At 40.5% G+C, this 26,977-nt stretch overlaps 1 protein-coding gene across 2 annotated transcripts; it reads left to right on the forward strand.

The window, feature by feature from the left end:
• Positions 1 to 25,645, forward strand: ACTR2 (actin related protein 2). 2 transcript variants are annotated; one of them, XM_065682261.1, is made up of 9 exons: positions 1 to 133; positions 6,256 to 6,366; positions 11,724 to 11,939; positions 16,600 to 16,672; positions 18,656 to 18,792; positions 19,555 to 19,704; positions 20,430 to 20,575; positions 20,958 to 21,090; positions 22,587 to 25,645. In XM_065682261.1, the coding sequence occupies exons 1-9, from the start codon at positions 86 to 88 to the stop codon at positions 22,755 to 22,757; spliced, it is 1,185 nt and encodes a 394-aa protein (XP_065538333.1). In that variant the 5' UTR covers positions 1 to 85; the 3' UTR covers positions 22,758 to 25,645. The 2 variants fall into 2 exon arrangements, with proteins under 2 accessions (XP_065538333.1, XP_065538332.1); XM_065682260.1 differs by lacking the exon at positions 1 to 133 and adding an exon at positions 371 to 482.
• The last annotated feature ends 1,332 nt before the right edge of the window (positions 25,646 to 26,977 follow it).

Below are 26,977 nucleotides of genomic sequence, written 5' to 3' on the forward strand. Positions count from 1 at the left end.
GGGGCCCGGCGGTTGTGGCGGCGGCGGCGGCGGCCGGGTGTGTGGTGTCGGTGTCGGTGTCGGTGCGGGGCGGCGGCGCGCAGGGATGGACACGCTGGGCAGGAAGGTGGTGGTGTGCGACAACGGCACCGGGGTGAGTGAGTGGCTCCGGCCCCGGGACCCGCCCTGCAGCCGGGGTGGGGGGGGGGGGGGTGACGGCGGCGGGGGAAAAGGGGAAGCGGGGCGACTCCCACCCGGCCCTGCCCGGCCCGGCTTCCTGCCGGCACACCCGCGGGCCGCGCCCGGCCTTGCTGCCGCGACCGGGCCCGGCCGGCTGCCCCCCGCCGCACGCCTTGCCCAGGCGCTGCTCGGGGCCGGCGAGGGCCGCGCCCGCCGCTCTCTGCCAGTCCCGGCCCGGGAGGTCGGCGCGGGCCCGTGGAATGAATGGGCGGAGGGAGCTCGGCGCGGAAGAAGGGCGGCCCCGGCGGTGTGCCGGTGGTTGGGTGGGTTATGACCCGGATGGGCAGAGCGCACTCTCGGGGGGTTTCGGTGCTGAGCCCGGTGCGCCGATATCGCGCTGTGCTACCCCCGGCATTTTGCTGTTGTATCGGGAATGTAGTAGTTCTGTGCATGGCCCGAGCGAGTGTCTGCGGCCACGAGTATTTAACCAAGCGTGCCGATTACCTTCAAATTCTGAATGAGAACATTATATACCTGCAAACAGGGATGTGTTCTCCTTGTGCAAGGGTGTTAGTTGTAGGGAAATGCTTGGAGTAGGGAGGTTTTTTTTTTTGCAGCTACTGGTCAAAATGGAGCGTCATCCTGCCGTTAACACCTTTGTGATCTGAAACATGCTCAAAATTGGCATTTTTTAATCCGGAGAAACACAGAGGTTTTCTCCCCATCCTTTCACCTATTCTGTCCTCTCTGAGCATGCAAGCACACACTGGAAACTCACCCTTTTGTCAGTGGTACACAGGCTTTGAGGCGCCCCACAGGAAGTGATAAAGATCCCCTTTCAAAGCAAAACGATACAGGATGCTATAGGTGGATCCTTGCCTCGGTGATTTTGTTTAGCAATCTAAGGTTTTCCCTGGTAAAGAAATACAGAGAGTTAGCAAAGCTGACCGCATGTGAACATCTCTTGAACGTTAGGAAGAAAAAGGAAGTGATTTTTGGTTTTTATATATAAGCAGTTAGAATAAAGATACATTTTTTTTAAAGCCCAAGAACAAATAATTGAGACAAAGGATGTTGCTAGAGACTCAGTATCCTGAATTAGAGGGTTTTCCAATTAGCATCTGAAATGATTGGAACGGTTCAGGAAGGACATTGTATCTGACAGGTCTGGGATTTGACAGTTCTGGTGTCATCTTGGTTTTTCCTCCTATAGCAAAAAATTGGGGTTGGGGTCTGGAGTCTGGGCACTTTTTACACTATCATTTAGGAAAGGGAAAGGAAAAAGGTATTCACTGTTTTCTTCTTACAAAGAGATATGGAAATTGTTTTATGTGGGTTTTATTAGTTTTGAGTTTTTTTTCTGGCTTTGGTTTTCTTTATTTTTCTTTATTGTTTAATACTGTTATGGTCAGGCCCAGCTCTGAAAAATAATTTAGAGCTTCATCCTTTAGTGTGGCTCTTTACACAGCAATAAATCACCGAGTTAATGTTTAGCGTGTTAGCAGTGACAGCAGTGTTGTGCTCTGGCTGGTCTTGGGAAGGTGTGAGGCATGGGACAGGAAACTGTTCCCCCATTTCCCAAGTTGGGTTTGCAGCACAGATCCTGTACGGTGTGACACATCTGTGTGCTTTGGAATCAAGAGACATATTGGAATGAAACATTTTATTTTCTCCGTGAGTTGTACCAGCAGGATATAAATAGCTATAACAGTGGAAGGTGTCTTTGTAGTGCCGTTGCAGTGCTGAGAGGAGGGGCCTGTGTTGCTTCAGCTTGTGCTGCTTTGGGTTGTGTTTGGCCTCTAAGCAGAGCAATGTGTGTATAGAACTACCCTGGTCTCAGGGTTCATTATGTGGGAGAGTAAAACATCAAGTAATAATTGTTAATTTGGTGAACGAAAAATATTTAGTTGAATGTAGACAGTTAAACTAGAATGGGGTAAGTAATCTGGGAGAAAACTCCATTCAGTAAATCTTTTGAGCCTCAGCTGCATATTGAGACTATCAAATAATCCTATATTGCCAAACCAGTCTTTTTACTATCTTTTTTTTTTTTTCTGTATGACAAGGAAGAGACATTTTGTCAGTGATTTCTGATACACTCTGATATGTCATCTTTAAAACCACGATTGAAATTAAATCTCTTGCTAGGTGCCAGAAATAGTACATAAAAATGGAGGCTATCTTTAGAAAAATCACTTTAGGCTTGGTTTTGAAATTTACTGTTGTTGTTATGCTGCAAGAGGGCTTCTAATGTACCTGGCTGCAACCAGTCTTTGAGGAAGAGGTGCCTAGACGGAAGTTCTTGCAACACATGGGGTAGGAGAGAGGCAGGCAGTGGCACCTCAAAGGTCTAAAGCATTAGAGATGGATGGTGGTGGTGGTGCAGGACAAGCAGTTAGGTTACTTGTTGGCCTGTAGAATTGCTCTAATTGTATTTAGGGTTTTTGTTTGTGTTGTGTCAATGGAAAGAATCAAGCTCTGAGACCTGATAAGAATATTGGTATTCATCTTAAAACTTGTCACGTGACCTGTTTGTGAGCTTCCTCATTCTTTTAATTTGAAAGAGTACTTATACTTACAAGTTCTTACTGTTTGATGACTCAGTAGGAAGTGAAAGAGTCAGTATAAACCACAGTGAAATAGAGAAGAAACTATATATGGTAAAACTTCTTACATATGTGGTCTTGCACACAGGCAAGCTAAGTAGCTCTTAAAACATTCAGAACATGCAGCAAATGCGTGCAAAAATGAATGATGATGAACTCTTGACCGCTCTAGATGCGTAAAATCATTGAGTGTTGGTATTATTGGTCAAGATACGGTGTGTACTGAGTATTGTGCAGAATATGATAGTTGTTGCAAGAGGTGTGCACAGTAAGAGATGGCATTCTCTATTTGAAACTCTCAAGTTTCAAATAGAGAATTGTAGGAACAGTATTTAATGTCTGACACTAGAAAAGAGAAGCTGATTCTATTCCAGACTACTGCAGTTGATAACACTTAACCAAAGATTTTGGGAGATCTCCTGTAAGGGACAGGAGGGAGAAGTATCTCGTATTTCTTGTGCCACTTCAGAAATGTAAAACTGCCCAGGATCTATTATTATATACATCTGTGTTTCTTAGGTGCATTTACCTGTTGGTAGGTCAGCCAAGTCTGGTTCTTCAGCCATAATATCCAATGTTAGGTTATCACAAACCCATTGAACCAGCAGCTGTATATTCAATATCATGTCAGAGGGAATACTGCAGTGGGGATGCTCTCATTGGTGGGGAAGCTGGTGCACAATGCTGACTTGTTCCCATCTTCACCAAATTTTCGTGTAGCTGGGAGGGGGAAATTTCACACCAGAAGGGGAAGAGGCAGAGTTAAAATTCAATACCTTTTTTTGTTTTTTTAAGGCTCTCTGTTCTGGCCTGAAAGAGGTAGGAAACAGACTGTGAATGTCTAAGCTTAATCTTGCTCATTGTAGTTCACAGAGATTAAATCTGGTTCTGATTGTGTTTTAGGCTGGTTGGAGGAATGACAATCTGTTTTTGAAATCCAGGGTTTGTTAATTGCCAACATTGTTAACTTTGCAGGAAGGTGTGTCAAGGTCTTAACACAGAAAGGGACTGGAAGTTACTATTATAGTCCAGATAGTAAGAGCATAGAATAGTACTTTTGTAGGTCAGCACAGTTGTACGTGATTTTGAGAGGTATTTTTAAGGTTGGCCAAGACGCACTTACTGACTTTGTGCAGTAGTAGTTTGGGTCACGTATCTCAGTGGCTGCTGTGTAAATCTCAGGGGTTATTTGCCCAGTCGGCTGGATTTAACAGTATGGGTAGTACAGCTTCTCGATGGGTACTCCAGGAGCTTGAGTTGTAAGGATTCACTTAGATGTTACTGGTCTTCTGTTGGCTGACGCTGTTGGTGATGACTGATAGGGAAGCTGCTTCATGCTGTGTGAAAGAAAAGGAGGAAAAGGTACAAGCAAATAGAAGGGTGTGAAGGTATATGGGCTAGCCAGAGGCGCCCAGGTTGTATTTGGAACAGTTTATGAAACCCTAAGCTAGAGGATGAGATTGTATGGGCTGTTTTGGAGATCTTCCTTCTTAGCACGACCAGGCCCTGCACAAGGAAATTTGTAACAAGCATACCTAAATATTATGGTAGCAACAAAAATTGTGTGATTGCCCTGAGTGCAGGAATTTGCTGAGTCTGAAAGGGAGCTTATCTTCGTTAATATTTGGACCCAGCTCAGTCCTTCAAAATGTCTCATGTTGCCTTTGGTATAAAACTTCTGGTTAAGTCTTCTGGTGGATTCAGGTAGTGGAATCCAGAAATACTTGTGGCTACTCTGCTTTCTTGTAGCAGCACTGCATTCTTGAATCCACAGATAAGATCTCTAATTCCTGGGTACTTCTGGCCTTAATATAAGCAAAAGAATTGATAAGTACTTGCCTTTTCAGAGAACTGGGATTAAAGCAGGATGAGTGAATTGAGTTGTATACACAGTGTCATTCTTCAGATATTCCGAACAGCTCTGCCTTTGGAAAAGGGATGAAGGAAATTAAGGTCACAAAACCAAAAAAGCCTCCCTTCCTCCCTGTATTAGCCCAACTTTAATTAAAATATCTCTTGACTCTTTCTATAACTGGCTTTATGAATTCTTTACCACAGCAGGTGCCCTTTTTACTGCAGTACAGGCGAGTAATTTAGAGCAATAGAAAGTGACTTTTTATGCTTGCGTCAGTGTAATGACTGAGTTCCCTTCAGCTGCAATTAGCTGTTCTCTTTGCTGCGATAATTGTTTCAGTGGCAGGCTTCAGACCTCCTTTTGGAAATTCTTGCAGGTAGTTTTTAACACAACCTGAAGTGGATAATAAAGCTTTGGGACTGGGCCCCAAGAGAGGCTGTGATTTGCCTGCCAGCGTTCAACTGGTCAAAACCGGAAGCAAGCTGGTCTGAATTCAGTGTTGACTGCTTTGAGCCCAAGGTTGCATGAGACAGCTCCTGAGGTTCCCTCCAGCCTGAATGACCCCGTGATTCTGTGCTACTGCTGTTACACCTAGATGGTTGAGTAATTTTGCAGTTGAAAATGTGCAATGTTTAGTTTGGGATTGCAGGATTTTGTTCTGGCATGCTGGTACAGCTCAGTATGCAAAGTATGCATCAAAAAACCAGAAGCCTGCTCTGTAAGAACTGCAGGCACAACATCAAGAGTATGATAGATGAACATCAAAATAAGAGAGCCAAAGAGCTCAAGATCCCCATGAGCTCAAATTGTACTTCTTGATAAAGAAGTTCTTGTTCTACAGCTGATCTTCCTCTAATGACTACATTTTATTTATGCTCAGTTAATCTTCACTGTTTTCTTAGTGTATATACAGTGTATATCTTGAGACCCAGTGGTACAAAGCTTCCTTTTGCACATATTTGGGTAACAAACACTTTTCAGAGTATCCTGTTTGGTGTGAACTACCGTTAGGTAAGGTTTTCCTTGTGCTGTTGGTTTTTTTAAAGTGCTTACTGCAAACTCATATTTTTATCCTTAGAAGAAACCCTGAAAACTATGAAACTCCTGAGAAATGCATCAGTTGCACACTATCTCAGCATTACCCACTTGTAACAGCGTAACACCTGAATTCACAAGGGCTTGGTTTTTTCTGATGTGTAACTCATTAATGCGACTTTGTGCTCTAATTGGAAAAGTGATTGAATTTGGTCTCATCGGGTACTCATTACAAGGTGATGCATTGCAAAATGATGGGTTTTAGGTTGCTAGGGAAGTTTTATAAGGAGTGGCAGGAAATCCAGATTCAAATACCAGACTCTTTTATACCTTTCAATGTAGTCATTTCAATACTGTTTCTAACAAATCTGGCAATCTGATTCAGAAAGTATTCTGGAAAGTACTTTTAATTCACTTTTACAGATGTACCCCTCATCTGAAATGTGTAAAATTGATTTGAAAGTCTAAATCCAGTTGGTTTCCAGTGGGCCACATGCTCCTAAATTTGGACTTTTAATTATTTTTTAATCCCCCAAACCAGGTTTCTGTTGGTAAACAAAAGCAATGTCTATGCTAATAAAACCATTTATTCCTTTTCAGTTTGTGAAATGTGGTTATGCAGGCTCAAATTTCCCGGAGCACATTTTTCCAGCTTTGGTTGGAAGACCCATTATAAGATCAACTGCTAAAGTGGGAAACATTGAAATCAAGGTATGTTCTTTTCATTATTGCTGCTTTCTGACAGATAAAATAGGGGCAGCTTTTGACTTATGCAGTGTTTGCAAATGTGTTTTCTTAATTCCCCTTTATGCCGTTTCAGTAGCTCTTGATTCATTTCTGTACTGGGCTGTACTGTCAAGCTACAGAGTTATTAGGAGAGTAATCTAAAGTATTGGAGAGCTTCACATAGTACAGCTGAGGAGGCAGCAGGTACTATGGGCAAAATGGGGCTTCAAATACCAGTATGTGATGATGTCAAGATTAGAAGGCAGAAAACAGGCGGAAGTGGTTGATGTTTGTCACTGAGCTGTACTGTGGATTCTGAGACAGTGCTGAAGAACTGCTGGAGCTTCCAGGTTTTTCTATGCTGTTTGCTTTCTACTTGCAGTTGATCATCTGTGATCTTGTATGAGATGTTTAACTTTGGTTGTGTTTGCATTTCATTGTTTCTACTGTTTTTGTTTTCTTCTTGCTGTTGATGGATGTAGGTACTCTATACCAGTTAGAGATGAAGCAGCTGTGTTCATGCTACTTCATCTTGGGATGTTATTCCAAATTGGAATGGGAAAGTGCCACTGTCTGAGAATCTTCTGGGGAGCTATTGTTTCTTGCTTTATTTTGTACTAACAGAGTAAGGTTTCAGATTTTAGTTGCTTCTGCAATATGGGCTTCAGTGTCTTGGACCTGCGGTGGTCACATCCTTTCTTCTTGCTTCTTGCCACACATTTTCATCTTGTGCAGTCATGTGTTGGGCCACTTGACTGAGCTGATCCACCTGAAAAAGGGATCTCTTTGTCAGGTGTAGTTTTGACTGCCTTACTGAAGAATTGTGCAAGCTCCAGTTCGAGAGCGAGGGTGACGCAGGAGGCAGCACAGAACTGCAGAGGGCCTCACTTAGGCCAGTGAAGGTTAAGTAGAACCACACGTACAGGCTTGCAGTTTTGCTTTCCTTTTTGCTTCTGAGAAGCAGCTTAGTAAAAGGAAAAAGTAAAATCAAAGTAAAATCTGACCAGTCTTGTTCCTTGTTTTCAGAACCCTCTGGGTGACCAGGAGAACTTCAGTTACCTGATTTCTGCTGCTGCTGTAACATGTTAGCAGTATCAGCAAAAGGCTATACTAGGAAGTCAAAGGGATGAGAGGTACCAGACCTTTCCAAATTGCACCGAGTTTTTTGTTGTGTGGTTTGTGTTTTAATATTGCAGTATCACTTACCTTGTGTCAGCCAGGAAGAGTTGTTTGAAGGATGGAGAGCTTTCCCATTCACAGTAGATAGGAATTTTTGTAAGGAGAGAGAAAACATCTTCCTTTTTCTTGAAAGACTTGAGGAAAGGTGTTTGTTTGGCTATCTACTTGAACTTAATGTGACAGCTTCTTCAAGGAGGTCCTGGTAAAGTTTTATGGAAGTTATGCAGTGATTTACAAGTCTTAAGTCCAAGAAAAATCCTCTTGCATGAAATCTCATTGTTGAAGTTATGTTTTCTTTCCAGGTGTTATGATAACATCCTGTCCTGCTAATCTTGGTATCTTTTGATTGATAGCTTAGTTTAGTATCATTACATGTGACATTGGAAAGACAGGAGTAGAAGTGGGTAATTGCTATGAGATCAGTGCAAAAGAGCCAGTAAACTGTATTTTATTATGCATTGCCTGTCTTCTGCTTGAGGATGGATCACATGGGTGTAGTTTAGGAAGTATAAATGGTGTGGAGGTTCTTCCTAGAAGTTTTATAGCATCTGCCTGTAATAGCTTGTCAGCCTTTTATAAGGAAGTAGTATATCAAGAGAAGAAGTCTCTGCCACATATACTCTGTGTATCCCAGTAGGATAATGCAGTAGAGAGACTTGGTAAGCGTGTGTACTGTTTTTCTTTGAGACTTGTGCAGATTTCCTAAAATAAGTAAGTTTATTTCAGCAGATGAGTTTGATGCCAAAGTTTAATTCTGGCCATTCACTGCAGGTTCTTACGGGATTAGTTTAAAACTGAAGCTGGCAAGAAGATTATCAGTTTGACTTTTAAACTGTCCAGAAAAGCTGTCATTCCTGTGAAATTCCTAAACTCTGTGAGAAGAGTCTGGAAGCTGATCAAAACAGTAGTTATCAGCCATCTATTGAGTTACTGATTTCAAGTCGCTTTGTCCATGTTTTCCTTCTAGATTCTTGTTTCAGCTAGCAGCAGAGATACAGCTTTTCCTCCTACTTGGAGTCCACAGTTCTGGATATAAACTCAAAAGTTATTACTGGGATTATTTTGCTTAAAATTGGAACTTTAAAACTCTAAAACCAGAAGCATAGGTGCTGCTCTTAGCTTTTTACTGACTTACTAATATTTGCAGCTGGTTTAGAGGTTGATAACCTTCTTAGGTTTGGGGCAGATCAGACCTGAGCTATGGTCCATGTCCTACAGTTCTGATCAGTTTCTGCAGAAGGCAGAAACCCAGGGTCATTCCCTATGTTTGAGGTGAAGAAGGCCACACTGACCAGCCTCTTTGGGAATGCCTCTCCAAAGGCAGCTGCCAGAAACACTATGAACTTTCCTTTTGACATACGGAATAAGTAGATTTGCCCTAATGGTGCTGATAGTTATCCTGTTGCTTTTGTCAGCTTATGTGACTCAAGGTGAATTTAATGAAAGGAGGAAAATGTCTCATGGAAATGGCTTTAGTATAATTTTGGACAATGTTTGTGCACATATACTTCGAATATCTCGTAGTGCTTCCTGGCTGCTTTAATTATCTTCCTACCTCCATAGCTTGTTATAGGAAAAGAGCTTTGAGGCGCTGCTCTTGCTACTGCACTTTGTGATTGCTTATATCCATTCTGAGAGAAGATGCCATAATTTAAGTAAATATGTCTTATTTGATTCTTTTTGGTTATTTTCTCTGTGATACATGAACAGATTAGCCTGCTTATCGGGGAATGCTTTTGTGTTACAGTTTTCAGTTCTTGGGTAATGAAAGTAGAATTTTAAAACAAAACTTTAGTATGTCAGAGGTAGTTGTGGACAAATGCCTTGTGCAGATTCTTGTCTAGTTCAGATAAACACCTTGCCCAGGGTAAAATTTCAGCCTTACAGAGTATTTATGCACAGAATCCTGTTTATGAGAAATAGACAATGTAAGATGCATAAACATGACATGGCACTGACCTGTAGCAGTAGCTTCCTTTAAAGAGATGTTTTAATCTGAGATCCTGGCCCTAACTAAACTAACTCAGATCATTTCCTGCTGTACATGCATCTCTTTTCAGCCTATTTCTACTGTGTACTTAAAATAATTTGAGAATTTCATTTAGGCCTTTTCTGACTTTCTTGCTTCTACCTTCTTTCTTCACCTTTCTTGACCTGTTGAAGTAGAATAACAAAAAGATGGTAAGTGAGGTGCCCCTGTGCTGTTTGTTTACCATTTTTGCTTGATGGGACCTGGTAGCTGTTATGTTATTTTTTGATGCTACTCATTGTTTTGTCTTGTCCTACATTTTACATTTGAATACATACTTATTTTGGACGTTGATCATTGCTTTGGTTTACTAGCAACTAATTCATGAGAATATTTTATGTATTGCTTCTAAATGCTACATAACCTTGTAGTTTTGCAAGATGTAAGAGTAACACTTAGAGATCAACAGGAGCTCAGCATCATTAACAGTAGGAATTGCTCTGTTTAACATTCCAAACCAAGAGCTTGAATAAACTCTTTGAAAAATCAGTTAGACAAATATTACTGAGTACCAAAGTTGTGGAAACATTGGATGTCATGATACTGGTTCCTCTGGGCAAATTCAGTTGTGCTGTCCTTCTTCCGTTTCACCTACCAAGCACTTGTATTTGTTAGCATGCTCTTGAGAGCAATTGTTCTGGCCTTTAGCTTTGTTTTGAAAGGATGTGAAAGTTTTGTGCAGCTTTCATTGCACGTTTGAGTAGTGGCTTTTCCTGGGCTATGTCTTGTTCAGCAGCATGGAGTCTCAAGGAACAATGCATAAAAAAAGGCTTCTGATTCTTATGACTGATGGAGTTGTCTTCTTAAATTCTCAGGAGTGATGTGGCTGCGTGGTAGAGTTTTTATAGTACAGCTTCACTAGAGTACATTTGATTTCAAATGTCGGAGTCTTGACTTTTGTCTTCTGTACAGTTGAGAACTGAAGTGTGATTTGCTCTGCAAGAGAAAACAAAGCACATTGTCAGTGAGAGGGGGTGGAAGAGGAATGGTTTGATTTTCAATTCATTTCCTTTTTATATAGTCAACAGTAACTGTTCAGGTTACTTCAAAGAAAGGCGTTATAAACCGGGCAGCAGGTTTTTCATTGTGCATCTTTTTTTCCCTAGCATTGAACAGCAGGTTGAGTAACCCTCACTTCAGAGTGTTCTGTGCCACAGCAGCTGCAAACTGTGGGGCATATTTTTGCATGAAGCAGATAGGATTTTTTTTTTCTATTAGTATGGAACAGTGCTATTGGTACCTGGGAGTATGTTCTTATGGGCTAAATACAAGCAAGTCAGTTAAGGCTTCTTTAGAAAAGTCTGGGGTATAATATGGAGCAAGGAGAAGATGTTATTGTGCATACTTCCTCTGGGAAATACGTGGGAAAGGAGATGATATGATGCTACTAATTTGAATGTGCAATGTTTGCATAACTAACTTTAATAAACAGATTGCTTAATCAGTGTGAAATGACTATACAAACTATGCATTAGTTGGTTGTATTTGTGTAAGAATGTATTACTGGGGGTTTTGGCCTGGGACTCAGCATGGAACAGATGAGGGTATATTTTATATTTAGATGTGTCTCTTCACACCCTACTGACATAGGCAATATGTAAACCATTGTTTCTTTTAATGTCTGGTGTGGAACTTCTAATCTCTTATTTGCTTTTGCTACTGTTCGGTATGCTTATTCACCACTCATTATTCCTTTTTTGGTATTGTGCACAGAAATTTGCAACATGCATGGAAAAATACTCTGCCAATCCCACCTACTGCCCTTATGTGCTATTTTGCATCTCAGCCCTTGGAAATTAGTATTTGATCAAAGGGTTTTGGAGAAAGGTCTGTGCTTATAAAGGTCTTTGTGGCATCTGGCTGTGATAGGGTTTATTGGCATGTTTAAGGTTAATGGGAAAATGGAATTAATAAAGTTTATTTTGGAAAAGGTTTGGGATGGGTAACAGCCAAATTTAAATACTACACAAAATCTATTCTGTTTCTCTCTGGAGTACCTGAAAATGGTTCTAAAATGTGGGCATTCCTTAACAACACAGTTGGACACAGGTTGGAGCAGTTCATGTCACTCTTGAGGATTTTGTGTTTAGAACACTTTGAAGCGCTGACATGTTTCTGTATTGAAATTTTACAGGATCTCATGGTTGGTGATGAAGCAAGTGAATTGCGCTCAATGCTGGAGGTGAATTATCCGATGGAGAATGGCATAGTTCGGAACTGGGATGATATGAAGCATCTCTGGGATTACACGTTTGGACCAGAAAAACTTAATATTGACACAAAAAATTGTAAAATACTTCTCACAGAACCTCCCATGAATCCAACTAAAAACAGGGAGAAAATTGTGGAGGTATGTCTGTCTAGTAGAAATTGATATGGACTGTCAGTGAAGCAGCACTAGGAGATTCTGACTTCTTGGAACACCTTGTAACTATCTGAGGCAAAGCAGTTCTGCTTCCTAACCAGAACTTGTCCCCAGCTGTAGTCATGAAGGCTGCTGTTGTTAAATTCAAAACAAGCTGATCTCATTTAAAAACTATAAGCAAGCTTCTTGTCTCAAGCCATATCACCATTAAAGCGTAGAATTGGAAATACATTTTTATCTTCATGTATCCAAGATATATTGATTACTGACTCATTTAAATTAGCTTGGACTTCTGTTAACCATTAATGTTTCAGAGGAGATTGAGGCTTGAGGAAGTTGGTGCTTACCAGGTGAAACGTTGTTAGAGGTGATAGAGACAAAGGCGTGATGGCACCCAATCCCTAGCATTAATCAAAGGTCAGTCAGTTATCAAAGGTGTTCTAAGAAGGAAAGCCTGGTTCTTGGGTCCTTGATTTCAGAGTATTCCCCTGGGTAGCCTGAGCTCCACCTGAACCTTGTTTTAGTGTAGGTTGTTAGATGTATATTGGTTAGCTGTAGTACCATGTGACAAAGATTTGATTTTGAAGAGCAGTATTGTTTGATGAGAACAAAAAGTCAAAAAGTTTTGTTTCCTGGGCGTTGGGGATTTTTTGGTTTGTTTTCTCAAGCATCATAGGCATTTTCAGTTCATGTAAATATTCATTGTAACAAAAATGTAATTTAAAAAATGTATTACAGGAAAAATGGATTCTAAATCTGAAACCTTATCCATTTACCAGAACTTTTAATATGAAAGCTTGTGTGTATATATATCTATATTCCCAAATATGTTCTTTAGTCTAGTAAGAATTTACCTTTAGCGTGACCTGCTGACTTTTCTTTTAAAATCCTTTTAAATTGATTATTTTAAAATCATCATAGCTACAGTAGCGCTTTCTGCAGTGTAGCAGTGAAGATATTTGTGCTAATCTTTCCTTTCAATGGCCTGATCAAGTGAAGTGAAGCCAAGTTGGAAACCCTGAAGTGAAAAAATCCAACTGTACAACTTAATTCATATTTTCTTAGCAATTGTGGACATTAGGGACCTAATACTTAGGTAACCTATAATGCAACATTAGTAATACCTTCTACTTGTGTCAGTCAGCTGTGGTGTGATAGACATAGCAGATTATTCTGGTTGGCCTCCGTGTAGCAGGAATAGTTGAATTTCCTGTTCAGGCTTCTTTGCTTTTCAGCTGTCTACAATAGTCTTCTTGTTTCTGTTTTCCTGCTAAACACAAAAGGCTGGACTTTAGTAATTCTGGTACTGAGTAATTTTATACTATAAACTGAAAAATCTTGCATGGCTTCTGAACGCTGATGAAATATTTGTATTGCTCCATTTGCTCTTTTTAAACCACTCCAGAGGTTGTAGATACATAACCATGATCCAGAGGATTAAGAAGAACTAGAATCTATTTTTGTGAATTTAAATCTGAGTTAACAGAAGCTCGTTGTTTCTATTAATATTTTTAATGGATTACAGTGTTAGGAGGACTAGCAATATTTAGGTTTTTAACAGCAGCATATTTATACCCCTTCCATTTCTGACATGCACTCCTCCTTTTCAGGGAGGTTAGCCCAGTATAAAGCAGAGGACTGAATAAGATTTTTCCTAAAGCCTGCAGTTACTATAATAATGTCTCTGCAGTTTGTGATACAGTGCAGTAGCATTTTGAAAGAACAGCTTAGTCATCTGGACCATATCAAGATGATAGATAATTATATACGCTTGTACTTCATTCTGCTTCCAGTAATTCTCTCTCTCACCCCATCAACTCAGCTGCACAGTAACAGCAGCAAGTGCTCACGTGGCAGCTATACTATAGAATCCTAGAATAGTTAGGGTTGGAAAGGACCTTAAGAACATCCAGTTCCAACCCCCCTGCCATGGGCAGGGACACCTCACACTAAACCATCCCACACAAGGCTTCATCCAACCTGGCCTTGAACACTGCCAGGGATGGAGCATTCACAGTTTCCCTGGGCAACCCATTCCAGTGCCTCACCACCCTTACAGTAAAGAACTTCCTCCTTATATCCAATCTAAACTTCCCCTGTTTAAGTTTTAACCCGTTACCCCTTGGCCTGTCGCTACAGTCCCTGATGAAGAGTCCCTCCCCAGCATCCCTACTGGCCCCCTTCAGATACTGGAAGGCTGCTCTGAGGTCTTCACGCAGCCTTCTCTTCTCCAGGCTGAACAGCCCCAACTTTCTCAGCCTGTCTTCATATGGGAGGTGCTCCAGTCCCTTGATATATATTTTTAAAGTGCAGATTCTTCCATGGTGTGTACAAGACACTGGCTGCTCCTCATCTTAACTGAGTGTTTGTTGTTTATCTCTCTGCATTCTCATTCTGTAATACCCTCAGGAGCAGCCGGACTGTGATGACGTATCATGTAGCTGTAGAGATGCTCTAGCACAGTCAGTTCTCCTAATCCCAACCTAGTATTCCTTATCTTTTTTCCAATTCTTATTTCTTCCTTTCCGTGCCCAATTAGAGCAGCACTTCGTAGGTAATCGAGAAGCTGCTGTCGTGAGAAGAGTCTTTTCAGGAGAACATCTTGCTCAGTGTTTGCATTTTAGCAATTATTTTTAACATGTGTCCCATGTCAGGGCATTTTTCATGTCCAGTAGAACAGATCTAGAGTTGTCTTGAGAGAAAGAATAACAGCTCCCGAAAGGCCCGCATAAAGGGTTTTGTAGTGGCTGCTGGAGTTCAGTACAACGTGTCAAGGCATTAACTAATGCCATTTGAAGACCGTGGCATGGGAGTTGGAGCTAGATGATCTTAAGGTCCTTTCCAACCCTGACTATTCTATGATTCATTTTGTTGTATGAAGATGATAATTTAGATTTTTCTTAAATTAGTTTTTATTTTGTAAACACTCAGGTTGTCTGAAGGAGTCATCCATTGGAATAGTGCTGGTTTTAGGCAACAACTACTCAAAGGGGATCTCTGTGAGCTGCTGCTCTTTGAACTGTTCCCTTTCTGGCAGACACTTCTGCTTCTTGTTTCTGAAGGTATTGCATCTGTGCTAAACTGTGGCCAGTACGGAAGTTACTAGCCAGCAGCCAGTCTAGTCGAGTCTTGCTTGTTCTTAGTCCATGTGCTAAACTGTGCTAAACTGTGGCCAATACGGAAGTTACTAGCCAGCAGCCAGTCTTGTAATGTCTTACTTGTTCTTAGCCTATGCACCCGACTGCTGTATTAAATTTCCTTTTATATTGTCCGGCTCACATTGGGGGTTTACAAAACCCCACAGTGTGGTGTTCTCATGGCAGGGTGTTCTGCAGCTCGCCCCCTCTGTTCCTTGCTGCTGGATGTCTGCCATGCTGTGTGCTCACAGTGCATATTCTGAGACAGGCAGCATCAGTCTTCCCAGGGGGTTTGCAGTGTGCTCGCTACAGCTATGAAATAATTAACTTGGGTTTGCAAGGATCAGGTTTTTGATAGGGGTCAGCCTTTTAAAATCACACTGTTCTAACAGAGGAGGTTCTTGAAATAGCTCAGAATTCTAAAATTGTCAGGCGTCAGCTTTTTTTGTTTAAAAATGTTTAGATATCTTTTTGTTGAGTTGTGGGAGTACTTCGGATTTAATCAGTTTCTAATCCTAGAAGTTGCAGAAGTGCTCAGGAGGCTGCAGAATAGCAAAAGCAAGACTTCAGTGTGTGCTGGAGTAATCGGAGTTCATCCGCTTTTCCTGGTAAAGCGTTTTGAGGGGAAAACTGCTGTACAGTCTGATTTGTTTACTTAGCCTTTTTTGTGTTTATAAAGAAGACAAGATGCTATAAACTCCTCATCCTTTAATCTTGGACTCTGTTTCTTCACTGAAGCTGGTTTAGTGGTTAGGGGAACCTAGGCTACAAGACAGGCTCTTACTTTTTGTGTTTCAAGAACTGTCCTGCAAGCCTGTGGCTTTCCGTATGTAGTGACAGCGTTAGCCCTACCTGTACTATTTCAGTCACTGTGGATTTTGCACTAATCCCTGAAAGTTTTCATCAGTTGTGCTTTAAAGAAGGGAAGAAGGCGGCCCAAATCCAGAGAACAGCCTGTGACACAGGGCTTATTCTAGACCCATATGCTCAGGAGTCTGATCTTGACCGTGTCTGCAGTTGTTCAAAGCCTGTAGAGCTTGATAGGAAGAATAAATAAAACAGAACTCTGAACTTCATTAGATTTAGAGCCTACGCCTTTAACAAACATTTCATTTCCAACTCACGCTTCAGTAATGAAGTACTTGGCTGGTCTACAAGTGCTGCCTCCTGCTCATTAAGCACTGTGGAAAACGGGTTAGTAAAGCTGCAGGAACTGGTATGTGGGTTTCTTGTAAGTATTCACTTTTGTTGCTAGAGGGATGTGGAATGTTTTGTATGGCATATCTTGTGTGAACAGGTAAGGTATAGAACAGAATGTACTACTTGCTGCCATAAAGCAAGTAGGTTTCAGGTGTTTGCATAGAATCTCTGCTATTCTGTCTTGGAAAGTGTTTCTGATGAGCAAAACTACAGAATTCTAGAAATAGTTTTCAAACATGTATGAACTGTGAACTTTCTTTCACGTATTTGGCCTGTTTTGGACATTAATTTCTGCCTTCATGTTACAGGTTATGTTTGAGACATACCAGTTCTCTGGGGTGTATGTAGCCATTCAGGCGGTTCTTACTTTGTATGCTCAAGGTAGGCAAAGATAACATCTGTCCGGTTTATAAATGTGCTGCTGAGGCAAAGTACTAATATGGTATTAATAGGTCTTGGGCTTAATTTAATGGTGGTGTAAGCTCAGCTCTGACTTAGGGGCTTGCTTTTTGTTTTGAGGAACTACTGATAGGTACCTCTGGTGGTGGTGGTTTCATAAACCGACTGCAGAGATAGCAGGACATAAATTTCCTTCTCTGTTAACATGTCACCATAGTTTTTATATACAAGAGCAAAAGCAATGGGGTACTGTTATGTTATGCAAGTTATGTACTGCTATGCAAGTCATTAAAGCTAGTTCAATCAAAACCACTCCTGCGGACCTGGTTATTAGTTTTATTTACTGAGATCTGTGCTGTTACTCTTCCTCTTACCCAAGCTCCCTCTTTGGTTTTTCTTTGGTTTGATTCCTTGTAAATATTTAATTGACTAACATACGGAGTCTCAAATTCTGCTGTAATTGCACATGCATTTTAGCAAATAGTGCTCAATTACTTTGTGGATAACAAAATATGAAACAGAGCAGTCCACAGTGTTCCTGCATATGATCATCTAAAACAAAGTTGAAGGCCTTCTAAGATATAAAAACCAAGTGGCGCATAAATAGAATATTTGCTTCTGAAAATAAAAAAGCCCTTTAAAACATCCTACTCAATTTAAATTGTGTTAAGGATTAAAGTAGTGGCTAAAATTATAGAGATGTGCCTCATTTCAGTGCACCACGTTTTGTTGCTGCTGTTAAAACTCTCTTAAAACTAATTGTTGCTTTTACCTGGAATTCTTTGTACTCATGTGCCATTTCAAGGCAAAAGGGTTTATATATCAAATCCTAGTTCTAATTAGGAAATTCTCTAGCAATTCCTCACAACAGTCTTTGGGAGTTAGGTGTAGTGCCTTGTGACTGTTTCCTTCCTTACTGCATGTGTCTGATCACAAGACACCTTGTGTTTGCATAGCGGTTGTTCCAGTTCACCAGTAAATGTGAAGATGTGATCACACACCTGAGCCAAGGTGTGTTCTTTGGTTCATTTGAGGCAAATGAGCAATTTGGTTGCCTTCTGTTTACAAAGCTTCAACAAATTACAGTAGCCAAACCAATGCATCTTGCTGTAAATGTTCCTTTCTTATTTTAAGGTCTCCCTTTTCTTGCTTTAAGTAGCTTGAAAGAAACTATAAAACAGTTTTCTAATCAACTTCCACCATTAATTCTGCTTCTTCTTTTGTCAGTGAAGTATAGAAACTTTTGTTTCTATATGTTCTATATGATACCTCAGTTTTGTACAACTTACAATTAAATGGTTTTATGGTAAAAAAACAGAGTTAATTTCTTTAGTCTATGAAAGTGGATCAGATTCAGCCTAATGCTGTTTCTGTGGGGAAGATAAATTAGATGTGTACTAAATAACCCAAATGTTTAGCTTATGAAAGCATTGTTTTGGTTTTTAAATACCACTCAATATCAGTAAGTCCTAATAATTGTAACAAGGTAAACTTGTGGCCTGAATGCCTCTAGGTTTTTTCATATTTGAGAAGTCACTATAAAGTTGCACATACACAGCTGAATCTTGAGGAGGAATTTGTGTCCCCAACGAGCATTTAATGATCTTAGATATTCTCTTACATTAGAATGCAATTTAAGATGTAAAACAGCAGATAAATTTGTGCATGGCAGAGTCACAAGCATCTGGGAAAAAGTAGAGGTAATACTTTTAGAAAACTTATACAAAAGTATTTGTTACTCTGAAAACCTGAAGTTTGAAATGCAGCTGAATGGGAACAACTGAATTTCAAATTGTGACTCCTTTTCCCAAAATGATGACTGGGATGGATTCCAAAATGATGATGGAATGGAAGTTGTGTGAAGATAATGATGAAAAATCCTATCTTATACTCGCTGCTATTCTGCTCTGTTTCTGAAGGTGTTAGTGAAAGTTGTCCCTTTTTTCCCCCCTCTCATTCTGTCAGGTTTGTTGACTGGTGTTGTTGTGGACTCTGGAGATGGTGTAACTCATATTTGCCCAGTTTATGAAGGTTTCTCTTTGCCTCATCTCACCAGACGGTTAGATATCGCTGGGAGGGATATCACTAGGTACCTCATTAAGGTAAGCTGTTTGTGTAAGGTTGAGGCTGGTGTCTGTGGTATGTGGGCTCAAGTTAAAATCCTTGATACCAAGAAACCACTATACATTCTCCCTTTATTTATTCGTTAGCTATATGAAGAACTCTTTTATTTACTGTACTGCTTCAGTCTATTATGTTTCCTCATCTAAATCACATGTGATATTATTGAGTTCTTAGTGTCAATCTTGTAGGAAGGGGTTTTATACCGTATTTGGGAAGGAAAAACTCAAAAGTGGCTTTTGATACATAAAATGAAAACAAAATTGTATTCAATCAGTTCTACACATCTATTTTCAGAAGTAATTTTTCTTAGAGTGTGGAAGATGGTTTAGTGATTCTTCCCTGATTACTAAATAAGACAGTATGTTTTGCAGACTGTTTGTTTGCTTTTTTAATATAAGCAACATTCTGGATTGATGAATGTTATGGTTAAACTGGAATATTGGAATGTTCTGAAGTGAAGCCCTAAATATAAGAATTATTTTGGTTGTCTTTCACTTCGTAGCAGTTATACTGAAAGTTACAATGTCGAAGAAAATTTCCCACTTGGAGTAATGCTGCTGTTATTCTACTTTTCTGGTAATAATGGGTGTACTGTGACAGGTTTGACTTCATACTAATCCTGCAGTTGAAAAAGGCAGGTGAACTTTTAAAGATGCATGCTTGAATGTACCCATCTACTGATAGAGAGATCTGGATGGTTCCTTTCATTTCCTGCTAACCTGATGTCATGTTCCTTGTAGCTCCTCCTGCTGCGAGGGTATGCTTTCAACCATTCTGCTGATTTTGAGACTGTTCGCATGATCAAGGAAAAGCTGTGTTATGTGGGATACAACATTGAACAGGAGCAGAAACTGGCATTAGAGACCACAGTACTAGTTGAATCCTACACAGTGAGTATTTTGAGACAGCTTTTCTTGTGCTAAACTTCATAGGCTTACATTCGAGTAGCATTCAACTTTGATTCCGTCTAAATTTTTCTTGGCAGTAGCTCACTTCCCAGATGTAGGAGCCTGTAAAATCAGATTACTTGGTTCTGGGAAAACTTTTAAAAGCTTTGTTTCTTCTTGTATTATTTTCAGATTACCCTTAAGACTTTGTACTCATTTTTGTCATTTTAGATCCTTGAAATTTGAATATTATAGTCCAGGAACTTAGAGAAAGTGGACTTACTCTAGCATGTCAGATTGTTTCAGCTTCATCCAGCTAGCAGTGACACATGTGAGACTGATGATACCTGGTGACAAGAATGGTAAACTTGCTCTTAGTAGGAACTTCCTGTGATCACACGTGGAAGAAAGGAACTTGCAGGAAAGCATTACTCCTTCTGTAAGATCAATCTTTTAAATCTATATTAGGAGCTGTATTGCAAGGAAATGTTTGGTACCTCAGTATCAATGTATCTGGTCCCTGATGTCTCTAAGTGAATTGCATAATGGTTGAAGAGTTTGTATCTCCTTTCAGTAGTACTGAATGATTTCTTGCAGTGGTGACAATTATCAACAATTTCCTGTTTTAAAACATTAGGGAACAATGCAGGTCGTTTCCTCTTGGTTTGTGTAGCATCCAAGTGGCTGTAAATAGTCTTTCAAATGGTGTTTGGTTTTCTTTTCACTAGCTCCCAGATGGCAGGATTATCAAAGTCGGTGGAGAACGGTTTGAGGCACCAGAGGCTCTCTTCCAGCCTCACTTAATCAATGTAGAGGGTGTTGGTGTGGCTGAATTGCTGTTTAACACCATCCAGGCTGCTGACATCGATACCAGGTAAGAGGAGAACATTTAAAATCCTCTCTCAGGGTGCAGGTGTGAAGTGAGAACTGTATTCAAACAAAATAACATCTTTTGGTTTGGAAACCAATATGTGAACTGCTGGGAGTGGGGCTCGGGATGGGATCTTGGAACTTCATGAGTTTTCTGGAAACCTGGCTGTTTTGGCATGAATGAGCAAGGTTAAAATCTTTAAAGCACAATATTCTTTTACTGCTGCATTCTGCCTGGAAAAGCATGAGCAACACTGCCAAACACAGAGTCTGTCATTGTCTAGTGACCACTTCCTAGATTCGTATTTATTCCCCTGTATGTACAGGTACCTACTTGTACTACAGAGTGTCCTATAAGATATCAGAAAGACACTTTCTTTGATCAGGTCTGAATTCTACAAGCACATTGTGCTGTCTGGAGGGTCCACCATGTACCCCGGGCTGCCTTCACGACTGGAACGGGAACTTAAACAGCTCTACCTGGAACGAGTTCTGAAAGGAGATGTGGAAAAACTGTCGGTAGGTACCGAGTTGCTGCTCGCTTTACGTGAGGCCGAGGCTTATACCGAGTCCCCACTAGAGGGAACCAAGCAGTCAGAAATGACAAAAGCTGCGGGTGGCACTCACAACTTGTAGAATTGCTGCCTCTGGGTTCTTCACACCCCTGTGTTCTGTACGTGTGGCTTGTGTGTATGTACTTGCAATAAAGCCGACTTCTAGTCCGTGCTAATAGCAAGTAATTCCTGAAGTCTTGAGTTAGTTTGAATGTAAAACGGGCTGATAAATGCCACGGCACAACTTGTCGTGTAGGTTAAACAAAGCTAATGAGTTATTGTGCCTTGAAGTCATCATTTAGCAAAAATGATTTTTTTTAGCTGGGAAAGTTTTGGGTTTCATGCTATAAATGAAATACTTAAAAGTATGAGGCTGGAGTTCACCCCTTCAGGTGCAATAAATTTTCTTTGTTTATTGGTTAATGTGATAAGCACACAACCATAGAATCATCGAATGGGTTTGGGTTGAATAGGACCTTAAAATCATCTAGTTCCAAACCCCCTGCCAGAGGCAGGGACACCATGTCACCCAAGGCTCCAACCTCACCTTGAACACTGCCAGGGATGGGGCAGCCACAGCTTCTCTGGGCAGCCTGTTCCAGTGCCTCACTACCCTCACGGTAAAGAACTTCTGCATATCTCCCCTGTTTAAGTTTGAACCCATTACCCTTTGTCGTATCGCTACAGTCCCTGATGAAGAGTCCCTCTTCAAAACAACAGCCACACACGTTACCTTGCGTTGTAATGCTGTCTGCTTTTCAAGGAGGAGATATTTACAGAGAAAATTCCTTTGAGTGGAGTTTCTAATGTTGAACTGAACTGAACTTCCCTGGCCCTTAATACAGTGTTCTCGAAAGATTTTTACAGCTATATGGAATGTCTCAATTGTACAGAATGTTTTAAGTCTGAAACAATATTTCACACAAAGCTTTGACCATGCTCATTGTTGCTCTTGAATTCAGAGCTTTAGCATCGAAGAATCCAAAGGAATATTAATTAGTTGAGCTGGGGTAGATTCTGTAAATATAAAATCTGTTCCATCTGCCCTTGTAAAACTTGGTGTAATCCTAAAATATTCTGTGACTTGATCTGCTAACTCATGATCATTGTAGCCATTGAAGCTCGGGCAGCGTTTCACTCCTTTTCACTGTATTCAGGAAATGCAAGAATACGGTATTTCATTTTGTATCCTGACTCCTGGGCTTTTTGTGGATACACTGGAAGTACCATTTTGGGGAAAGTGTCAATAGCTGTCTCTAGTTTCCTGTTCAAAGTAGTTATTTGACTTGGGTTGCGCAAGCTGGAAGCTCACGCTGCGTTCCCTGTTCTGGCCTTTCAGTTTTTCGGTCGCATTTTTCTCACTAAACAGTTTCCATTTCATTGTTCTGGTGGAAAGCAGGGTTTTATTTTGCAAGGCTTTGTTTCGAGACTCCTACTAGCAGTTTCTTCTCTTTTTCTTAGAAATTTAAGATCCGAATCGAAGATCCACCTCGCCGAAAGCACATGGTGTTTCTGGGCGGTGCGGTGCTAGCGGACATCATGAAAGACAAAGACAACTTCTGGATGACCCGACAAGAATACCAAGAAAAGGGAGTGCGTGTGCTGGAGAAGCTTGGTGTGACTGTTCGATAGATCCCAAAGCTTGTTCCCATCACATGTCTAAAGCTTTTTTTTCTTTCATTGCCAATCTCTGAACTCACTCAGCTACATGCTATGGAAAGGCCTGTCTGTGGCCTTTTGACCCAAAGGTCAGGTTTTGTTCTGGTTTCTTGGGGTAGCTTTTGTTAAATGTTTCTTAATGTGGCTAAATTTGACTATTAAATTTGACCACTTCCCTGCAAACAAAACAGAGCAAGAGCAGCCTGTCTACTTCATTGTTCCTTCCCAGTAGGCAATTGGGTAATTCTGGTAGGCTTTTTCTTCTGGGTTTATTGCTGTAGTACTGCTAGCTTTTGTCTCTAGTTCACAAGGGGTTGTGTGCCTTTTTTAGCATAAGAAAACCTTTAAACAGGAGTTTTTTGCTATTGGATCATTGTGGTGATTATCTTTGCATCTTTTTGCCTCTCTCTCTACATTAAGATCATGGGTTTTTTTCTTTTCTTTCCTGCAATTAGGAATTTTGATTAAACATTGTTAAAAACTAGTTTTAACTAGATGGAATGGCTTTAACACACTGTTTCGATGTAATGTGGTTCTGTACGCACTGCTGCCTACACTGGCTTCTGAGGTGGTTTGTCCTTAAAGGTGGTAGTGGGGCTTTCATACTGTATTTCTCTAAGTGGGCATGTACACAATTGCCACAAATGGAGAAACACCTGATACTCTGGCAAATGTGAATTTGTGGCCTTAGGTGTTGTCTTCTGGAGGGAGCAGACAGGTTTGAGCTGTGTTGCTTTTCTGTTAAGGGACAGCTGGGGGGTCAGTCTGACCAAAAATGCCTCTTTTTATAGTGAAATTTTGGTACCGTGTGATCTCAGCATAGGGAGCAAGAATGTTAAATTAGCTATTCTGTAATTGTTGAGAAACTTAGATATGCTGAGACAGGAGCCTCTAAACTTCTGAAGAGATCTAATACTTTCAGAAATGCTTATGAAAACTATAACTACAGATATTAAACCCCCCAAAACTACGTTTTCACAGTCTGTTCTTTTAAGTGCTTGTATGTACATCAGAAGCACTTCCATTAAACTTTACAAGTATATTAACCTAGTGCCAAGTAGTTACTGCAAATGAATATTTCAATGACCAGTGTTTATTGCAGCAAGCAGATATTTATAAACAACCACTGGCAGGAGGTTATAAAGAATGACCTATATTTGTTCCAGTTAAAAATAACATTGGGATAGGAGATGTTGCTGGTTGGTAAATATCCACAATTCATTTTGTCCACTCTTGATTTTTGATACACAACGTGGGATGGGGAAGGAAGTGAAAAACCAGTGATGAAAATGCTGTTTCCAGAAAGTACATTAAAGCTGAGTTGTTCTGAAAAATAGAAGTCGTCGCTAGTAATTATCAGCCATCTCCTCTGAGTGTAGTGGCCTGTATTTTCTTCCTTCTAGCAGACTGGTAACTATCTTTGCAACAAAATCTGCCTTACAGAAAGCATAGCAAAAAATACTTGCATACAAATGCCAGTTAGACTTAGTTCTACTTTGCTTTTCATGGAAATGTTATATCAATTCTTCCTGGTTTTCCAAGCCTACCATAACACTTAAGCGTAAGGAAGTTGAGATCTGCTTTTGACTTCCAAACCTTGGAATGTACGAGAGATGCTTTCATATCCTTGCCATTTGTCTACATCTTTACATTAATATTTGACCCCAGGAACATGGAAATATTCAACTCCCTTGGATTCTTAAAATCTGCTTTCTTTCTAAATCGAGCAGACAGCTTCCCTTTGGCTGAGTGAGCCAAAGGGGCAGAAACGATGTCTGCGTGTCTTTAATAACAAGACAGTCGCTATAGTATTGCTAGTAATGACCATTTAATTATAGGTGGGTGGGGTTTTTTGCAGCTATATTTACTCTTAACTTGAACAATATGGATTTACAGGCATGCCGGTCATGCCTCAGTGCATGCACTTAAGCGGTTACTAGATTTTTTGGGGACATGAATGTAAGGGGTACTCAGAATTCCTGTAGTCTTCTGAACATTTAATACACGGGATTTTAAAATGCTGTGGGCTTGCTTTAGAGCAATGGTTTCTCATGTCACTGTCTCTGGGCTTTTTGGACAGTGTTGAGAATCATGGAAATAAACCAAAGAATGACTTCAAAACCTTTTTTTGAATGACAATCTGTCATGTGGTTTTTCAAATCTAGACCTTGACCCTGCAGAACCCCTTTTCTAAAGCATCTTCTCCCCTGTTCATTGGCTTTGGTTAGGGATGTGCATGTTTGAGTAAAGGTTTTGGAATTCGGCCCTTTCACTAGAGAACTTCACAGCACCATGAGTAATAAATGTCAGTTGATTGTGCAGAATCTTGGGTTTCCATGGAAACGGTGTATATATTAAAAAAAGGCAACTAGAGTTTTAAATTGGAGCTCTCATGGATTCAGAACACATACGTAACTCAGATACTGAATGGGGTGTTCCAGTTGTGCTCAGTGTGGTTTTTCCATGTGTGTGTTTGCACACACGAGAGTGTATGTGTGTGTTCTCTCAGCTGACAGCTTCGATATTGCTATGAAAGCAATCTGGTGTTAAAGTTGTTTTTGAAGACCAAATAACTTGAGTTGTATTTGCAATATGCTTCAGCTCCTATAAAATTAGACTAGAAGATGCCGCATCAGTTGTAAGTTTTTTGGGAACATCCTATTTTTAATGTTAAGCTGCTTCAAACCCCTCCCTCCCCCCCAGTGTTCTAGGATGTTAACCAATGTAACACAAATGGCTTTTTATACAGTTCTGAATAATGTTAACACACAACACTGGTTGAGACCATGAATGGAAATAAACATCTATTTAAATTGACAGGTCTTTTCAATACAAAAATAAAATCGGAGTTTTTCAAAGTAGATTATGTTTGCTTTTGTTTCCTTTGGGAAATCACAGTTCTGTCAGTTTTTCTCTAACTTAACTTCCATCACAAAACTATCATCAGCTGCTTATGCTGAGGAAATCTGACATGACAAAATAACACATTCCCTACTGATTGCTGTTGTAGAGTGAGAAAAGCACCCCGACTCCATTCTCTTGCCAAGATTCCACTCCCTCCATCCTGGTTTCTTTAAAAAGAAAATAAAGTCCTTATCCTTGGACAGGATTCTTTTCTAGTTCAAGCTCTATGCTGGGTACTGCAAAATGGGAAGAGCCCTCAACTTCTATTGACTTCAGCATCCCTGGATAAGCTCAGAAGTCACACAGTGATCTTCCGTTTAGGAAAAATCTCCTTGGTGGTGGTGACCTCATGAGCTGCTTCACCTGCTTCCTTCATTTTAACTGATACAAGAACTGTACGAGGGGTTCATGTGTAGCATTTAGAGAGAATGCAGTGGTTTGAAGCAGCTCTTGCACCTGAAATGTAATTCTCAGCTTGCTGTGTGGATTAGTGGCTGGCCCATTCATCATGATGCATTTATCGGGCTTTGAAACAAGCTCAACCAGCCTCTTCACCCCAGCTCATTTTTTGTGCTGTTCTTTCTGTATGTATGTTCTCCAGGCATCGTGGCCCCAGTAGGATAATGATTTGGTGTTCTTGCAGTAAAATCAGTATGTGCGGTTTGGCTCTGGGTGCATCAGTCTCTGTGGCTAGATCAAGCACATGTCATCTTAGGTACAGGTAGACAGCAAACAAATGTAAGCCCAAACCTAAAGTCTTTATTCCATCACTGTGCATTCTGGGGGAAAATGAATAAATAAATTGGACTTTACCACTGCTCAGTATTAATTCATATTCCCCATTCCTCCCTTTGCTTTCCCTGACATGGCTTTTGTGTGGAAAGGACTAAAAACAGCTCAGTTGACGTTTGCTAGTCAACTTTTTGAATAGTGAATTCCTCCCTGCAGGCACTTCATCTATTTTCCACAAACAGGCTTCATTTGCTGTTTCAATACTGTGAAAAATCAAGTTCTGGGGGGCCTGTTGTTGGTTTGGGGTTGGTTTTGTTGTTGGGTTGGTTGTTCGGGTTTCTTTTAATCCAAATACGTCTCTTCCTGTGTTTTAGCAAGAACGGTGTTAGGAAAAAAAATGGTTTGGACCTTTTTAGCAAGTATTAAAATCCACACTAAAATTTTGCTTTATTTGAGCCCTGCCATGTGATACTTGTTCTTTTCTCTAATGGGCTGGTTTGTTGTCCTGTGGTATCAGTCACTGCCACTTTTATAGGCCTCAAGAAAAGAAATGCTCC

The sequence above is a fragment of the Lathamus discolor genome, chromosome 5 (genome assembly GCF_037157495.1).
Source record: "Lathamus discolor isolate bLatDis1 chromosome 5, bLatDis1.hap1, whole genome shotgun sequence".
In the NCBI taxonomy this organism is placed as follows: domain Eukaryota; kingdom Metazoa; phylum Chordata; class Aves; order Psittaciformes; family Psittacidae; genus Lathamus; species Lathamus discolor.